The following is a 6,744-nucleotide window of genomic DNA, read 5'->3' as shown; positions in this document are numbered from 1 at the left end:
CAAGCTGGAGGGAAATATTTCAAAGTGCGGTGCACTTCCAATGGTCGCTGACAGAGCTCCCATCAATAAGAATGTCTGTGGAGTGGAGTGGAGTGAGTGTCTGTAACCTCCGGAGGTTAGACCAAAAATGCCATCAGTCATTAATCTAATTTTTCTATTTATGGCGAGCGATTGATGGGCAACCACGGCAGAGGGCAAACGGGAACCGCCGGCCGGCGACGACTTGACAATTGGCGGCTAATTATGCAATGGCATCCCGAAAACCAGATGCCTCTCTAATGAAACGGAGAATTCTCGTACTTGGACCGCTGCAGCGGCTGCAGCTAAAATTAATTGGCCTGCCCGACAGCCCAACAGCCGCCATGATGCATTCGAGGCGATAAGACCCGCTCCCGAGACCATTTTACATTGGAAGCGATGCCATCTCTCCCCTCCCCAGTTGGCAACGTTAGAACACTCAGAATTAATGGGCCGAGTCAAGAGGCGACAGTTTTGTTAGTCAAATCAAATTACATTACATTCGCATTCGGCTTTGTTGCTACTCGTATGTAAATCTGTGAAATGGAACAACCAATTAATAAAATGCGATACTATCTGAAGGATGAGACTGTGCTGCATAACAAGAAGGACGACTGCTGGATCATTATACACAATAACGTCTATGATTTGACGCCCATGATACGGGATCGCTTGGATCACTGGAATACCGTAGGTCTTAACAGAAAAATCTCTAAATTCTTTCCTCTATCCCCATCTTCTATCGAATCTTCTGCAGAACATGGATTACTTGGTAGCTCATGCGGGCAAGGATCTAACACATTTCTTCCATGAGAATGGGGAGCCCCGCACGGAGATCTCGGTTAGGACTGGCAGACCGCGTGTCCTCTTTCCACCTATCCTGGAGGTGGCCCTCAGTGAGTTTGCCAAGACCAATGGCGCCATGTGGAGTCAGGATCCCTTCTATCACATTGGGAGACTCACACGACGTGCACGCCTTATTCGAATCATCAATGCCCTGACGGCCCAGACCGTGTTCATGACCGTGTGCGATGAAGACACTATCTACGACATCCAACAGAAGTACAAGCAGCACTACAATCACCATGCAGGCAGCTACGAGTGGCGCAAGTTCTCCAATGGAGTAAGTTGATCTCTGTTCTCAAAAGACACCCCTTCTTGAATGATCTCTCCCGCAGGGAACGGCCTGCGGCCAGCTCGACCTGAACGGCACCTTGGACGAGAACGGTCTGATAGATGAGGAGGACTGCGATGTGGAGCTACCGCCCCCCTCCATTTGGCTCTACTACACAGATGATATAACCATTGCTTGAGTTCGAGTGGTGTCAAAAGTTTACAGGTTTTGGGTTCAGTTTATTGGAAATTCGTTGTGCTGCAGCCAAGTAAAGCTCATTTCAGGCTAGACTGCAGTTGGAGTTGGAGTTGGAGTTGGTCCAACCATTTATATAAATTTTAAACAAATTTCAACAAATGTCATGGTCGACAGAAGAGGGTAATAGTCTAAAAGTGCAGCGGAGTTCCATAGGGTCGGGTCGGATCTATCTCTGGCTCTGAATACTTACGTGCATTATTGCTCCTGGGTGCTGCTCTTGGACTTGAATTGGGTCTTGGACCGGGTTCTGCTCTGGCTCTTGAACGGACTCTAAATTATGCGGGCTGGTGGAGCTGGAGCTGTGAACTCGTGTATGACGATCGGGGTGGTGTCTGTAGGTACAGCGCCTGCAGCTGCCCAGTTGGCACGCGTTGCAGCTACCACTGCCACTGCCACTGCCACTGCCACTGCCCCGGCTAAAAGGGGGAGTGGAGTGTCGTGCTTACTGAACTGTGAACTGTTTTTCCAGTCCTATCCATATACCAGTACCAGTACCAGTATACCGCATTAGCCCTGGCTAGAGTTATGGCTTATGGTTCTTGGAAGCTCTCCTCCTAGCCACTGGAGACGCCCACTTGTGTTGGATCTGTCTTGGGGCTTGTGGTTTGGGCTTGGGGTTCTTTGTTCTGCCTCCTCCTCTTGTGCTTATCTTGAGCGCATAAATAATTAATTTCAGACTCATTTTGCTTAATAATTTTTTTGTTTAGTTGTTTAATTGCAAACCAGTTCTCTCGGCCTGGGTTGAGGTTGAAGTCGGGCCATAAATGGTCGTCAGTGCGGCTGTGTTCTTAATTTACATTGAGCAAGCGACGTGTGACAAAGAGGCCAAGATACTAGGTACTGGAGCAATCGAGGTATGTTGTGAATTATTTTAGCCGCGATGTGTGTAGGATTTTTGACAAGCCGCTGGGTTTGGCACTCGAAGGTTGCGGATATATCAATCCGCAGATCCGCAGATACTTTCCCATGCTACAAGTCAACAAAAACACAGCGCAGAGGCTAAAAGGAAACAGCCAAAGAGCAAAGGGAATCAATAGCCAAAGCCAAGCCAACCTGAGCCAAGACATGCACAATCTTGTGAAATACTGTTCTCTCATACCTGTTTCAGAATCTGTGGTACCTGGCACCACCTGACAGAGAGCGGGGACGATGACTCATCTGCGAACGAACACGTTTGTGCATGTCGAACCATGGGAACAGGAGCAACGCAAAGCAACTCCATCCAGTATCCAGTACCCAGTACACAGTACACATATCGAACATTGGTAACCTGTCCTGCTGTCTGTCTGGGCTTCAAGGTACGGGGGAGCATCATTGTTAATGGTGGGTGTGGCATAGGGGGAGCACTGCCCATGGCTGCTCTATGGAACTGCGGTTGTCGTTTGGCCAAACCCGTTTTTGGCATGCCTCCGAGACAGTTCGTTGCCTAAGTCTTTTGTTTGAAGCGCCACAGAGTTCAATGCGCCGCCTGGGCGTATAAGTAAACGAAATGCATTTGCGTATTAAGTATTCATTTGTGGACAGTGGTAGGTGCCAAGATAGGGGCCAGTAAGGAAAGAGTGAATGATGCTATTATCTTATGTCATTTGTTTGCAACTTACAGCTTAGTTGATGGAACTCAAATATCTGAACGTAAAATCTTCCTGCTGAATCGCATTTTCAAAGTTTGTCATGCCACGGCCCCGACCTGGCTTCCAAGTACATGCCACTGGCTGACAATTATTCTAAAAGAGACCAACAACGGCGACATCTGCCCTGACAATGGCACTGGCACTGACAAAGACAAGATCCAGTGCGCTTTTCACGGCATTCCTTAGGATCAACCAACATCAGCGCGGATCGACAGCACCCACAACAACAGCAGCAGAAGTACGAATGTATGGAAGATGTAACCCACTTCAGATGTGACTGTGACCCATTCCCACAGTCCTCTACCTCCAACAAACAGCCATGCGTAGTCGTCAAGGCAGCTAAATCTGAATTCTATGCCGCTCGCATTCTTTCTTTCTTTAATTTGTTCCTCTTTCCCAAGGCATTTTCCAGGCGGAAGTGGAGGCTCTCTGGTATGCGAGCAATCTTCGTCGTCGGCGTTTTCGTCTAAGCTCCCGATCCCGCTCCCCCCGCGGTTTCCCAGCTAAGCGAGCTAATTTAGTGCTTAGCTCGAAATAAACTGTTCGCTTGGCGGTTATTTTCTCAGGTTGTTCCTGCTCGTGTAGTTGATTGTGTGTGGCTGTGTTTGTGTCTGAATCCGCTTTGGGGGCAGAGGAATTTATGCAGATTAGCTGTAGAAATAGAAAGCCGAACGAGCGGAGTAGTCGAAATGTTGTGTGCCATGAAGGTCAGCCACACCCAAAAGGAAGTACCACCATTCCAGCAGCCCCAAAATAGCCATCCTATACGTACTAGTAGATACATCCGTTATGGCAATCAGTGTCATTTTCAGTTTCTTTTACTGTTTTAATGTAGAGAACTCTACTTGGCCTCCGTCTCCGCCTCCTGCTCCGCACCTCTTCAAACGATTCTGTTGGGGCGTTGGTTTCGACTTCCCCCATCGGACCTTTGCATTTGGCATACAAAGCATTGACCGCTGCCGCTGCCTGCCTGCCTGCATTTGGCACTTGGAATTCCACACCAGCTACAACAAATTAAATAATAAATACGAAGGAAAAAAGAGTATGCGACAATAAATAGCGGAACCAAATTAGGAAGTGGCCACGCCACGCCACACCACACCACACCACACACCACAAAGTCCCCAACTCCATATTCGGGTGACCACCGTACAGGACAGCAGCAACCGCAGCAGCAGTCAAGTGGGTCTTTGTACGGTCGGGGAGCATAGACTGTCATTGGCATACTAAATATGATGGAAGTGATTGATTCGGTGGCTTCTGAGCTGTGGCTCTGTGGCAGTTTGGTTAAAATTGGGATTATACTATAGCATTGGCCAGCGGCTCTTTCGAGTTGCAAATAAATGATAAATAGCCACTTAGAAAAAATAGTTACGCTTTAGACGATGTATAGAAGATATATGTATTTATAGGTTATTTAAAGATTAACAAGCGAAATGTGGCAATACTTTCAAAGGGAATTTACTCCAGGAGTATATCTTTTGAAAATGATCGAATCAGTACGATTTAGTTTGGTACATAAAAAAAACAGTATATTTCTAAAGCTGTTTGGTTCGAACAAGTCACAAAGAGATTTCACTACATATAGCCAAAATGACTTATCATATCTTTTTGCTGATTAGGTTCATCTTCTCCGAGGGTAATCCCTTTAATAAAATTCACATTCGAGAACCGAAACCAAAGAAAAAGTGTTAAAATTAAGTTCCTCCAATCTGGAACTTCCCTCAATATAAGTTTACATATACCCGAATGCCTCCTTCGAGTTCTTTCAAATTGATATGCAACTTTTGCACCTCTTGAGCTTGGTGAGTGTTCATAAATTATTCAAAGCTTAACTGCTTCCGTTTTGGACGAGTGTCTGTCGGTCTGTCTGTGGCACTGTCATTTCTTCGATGTGAATATTGCCTGTGCCCCGCCCCTGTCTGGTACTCGTATTCTCTGGCAGATTGACAAGGTTCGACTTGGCCTGCGACTGAGAATGGGAGTGGGGATTGGGTCTTCGAGGGGGTCGGGGTCAGCGGGAGGACGCTGCACTTTCTTGTGGTTGGATCGGCTCGCAGCTGTTTGTATAAATATCCATTGGCAATAACAATTTCGAATGGCTGCCAACAACGAGTTTATTTTACATTTTATTGTATAATTTTCGGATGTGGTTTTCGAAGAGAAAGAAGTAAAGACAGAGGCAGAGGCAAAGACGTGGCATGGTCGCTGTTCTGTTCTGTTCAGTTCTGTAGAATAAATTAACGCGTGCAACTATATAAAAATAAATATATTTTTATATACATTGGGGTATGGTCTCCGGGGCAGAGTTCTGGTTCTGGCTGAGTGCCCTCAAGGTATGTCGCAAACGGAGTTGGACTTGGATGAAAATGGATGTGGGGGGGAAAATAGAGGTGGAGACGCAGACAATGGGGCGGTTTTGGTTCGCAGCGTTTCGGAGGCCAACATTCTATGCAAATTTAATGACAGTCAAACCGTCACTCAGCAAAAGGGTTAAGGTTCGGCTGGGCCCGGGTTTCGCCTCAATTTATGGATATTAACACAATATTTGTTGTCGCCTGTCGCTTCTTGGTTAATTACCAGACGAGCCGGGCCCTTTACTGGGAATCCCTTTACCCCCGTGCAATCAAATGTTTCCCATGCAAATCGCCTGCCAGAAATCAATTAAAAGCACACGTGACATTCAAGTTCCCACATTTGTATCCTTCCATCTATTCCTGCCCCGATTGTCATTCGGCTTTTCCTCTGGGGGTCTGTTTTTTTAGTTGACCAAACACTTCCTGTGTCCCGTGTCCTGTGTCCTGTGCCCTGTGTCGAGGGAGTTTCCTCACCCGTTTGCTGGCCTTGTGCTTCCTGCAGAGCGTGGGAGCGGCTCTAGCGGCTGGCAATAATTTCCATAGACCTAAATTCTATTGATTTATGCCCTCGCTTCTGCGGGTTTCAATTGATTTTTTAAGTGGCTCTGCGGATTATCAAATTGTGATCTGAATTTTGAGTCGATTTTTTGGTACAGAGGGAGGGTTTTGCTGTGGGTTTGCCAAATTGAATTGTTTACTTGGGCTTAGGGGAAGTGTACTCGTCCATTAAATGGGATTTGATTTATGCCAGACAAGTGTCTGGGTGGCTGGGAGAGGGGCTTACAGATTCTAACAATTTATGAGTGTGGAGAGGGCCTGAGAAGGGTTAGAACTGTGTGAAATGAGGGTTGGTCTGTTGATCTGTCTTTGATTCTTTCCCCTCCTCACTGACCACAGTTAAAGTCTTTAGCTCGAAATGGAAAGGAAACCATCATCATTCTCATCCATCCAGGTCTCAATCTGGTGTATACATTCACTTATTTGGATGGTAGACTCGTGTAATTCGTTTGGCCAACATAAACTGAAACAACAACGACAACTTCACTTTCTAACAATGATTAGTTGGCAATATTCTCTTTTCTTTTCCTCAGTTTCTTCTATAGAGTTTTTCCCCACCGAGGAGTAATGAGCGCTTTTTCAAGTTGATAATTACGATGAAACAGCAGAAACAGAGCCAAAAGAAGTCAAACTGAGACTGAGACTGAAACCCATATGGAATAAGAAGTCCGAAGCTAAATCAGAGGAGGAAACAAACAGAAGCTGAACAGGGAGGAGAAGCACAAACAGAAGCTAAATCGGAGGGAGAATCATGGCCAAGACAACTACACCTCATTTGGTTAGCCCTAAAGGGTCCGGCATGGCCTGG

The 6,744-nt window shown here is 46.4% G+C and overlaps 1 protein-coding gene and 1 long non-coding RNA gene across 4 annotated transcripts; both read left to right on the top strand.

Annotated features, from left to right (window-relative positions):
- The first annotated feature begins 458 nt into the window (after positions 1-458).
- LOC108161495 (cytochrome b5 domain-containing protein 1) lies at positions 459-1,422 on the top strand. The gene is made up of 3 exons (XM_017295770.2): positions 459-708; positions 776-1,141; positions 1,197-1,422. Exons 1-3 carry the CDS (start codon positions 562-564, stop codon positions 1,329-1,331), a joined length of 648 nt encoding a protein of 215 aa, XP_017151259.1. The 5' UTR covers positions 459-561; the 3' UTR covers positions 1,332-1,422.
- Positions 1,423-2,159: 737 nt separating this feature from the next.
- Positions 2,160-6,487, top strand: LOC108164319. Of its 3 annotated transcripts, none has more exons than XR_004473038.1 (3): positions 2,160-2,244; positions 2,499-2,688; positions 6,470-6,487. It is a non-coding gene; the product is annotated as an uncharacterized LOC108164319 (long non-coding RNA). The 3 variants fall into 3 exon arrangements; XR_001775827.2 differs by lacking the exon at positions 6,470-6,487 and adding an exon at positions 3,857-4,711; XR_004473037.1 differs by lacking the exon at positions 6,470-6,487 and adding an exon at positions 2,994-3,578.
- Positions 6,488-6,744: the final 257 nt, after the last annotated feature.

This window comes from Drosophila miranda, chromosome 4, assembly GCF_003369915.1.
Source record: "Drosophila miranda strain MSH22 chromosome 4, D.miranda_PacBio2.1, whole genome shotgun sequence".
Taxonomy (NCBI): domain Eukaryota; kingdom Metazoa; phylum Arthropoda; class Insecta; order Diptera; family Drosophilidae; genus Drosophila; species Drosophila miranda.
Note: the sequence above shows the minus strand (reverse complement) of the source record. Positions and strands in the feature narration are given on the sequence as shown.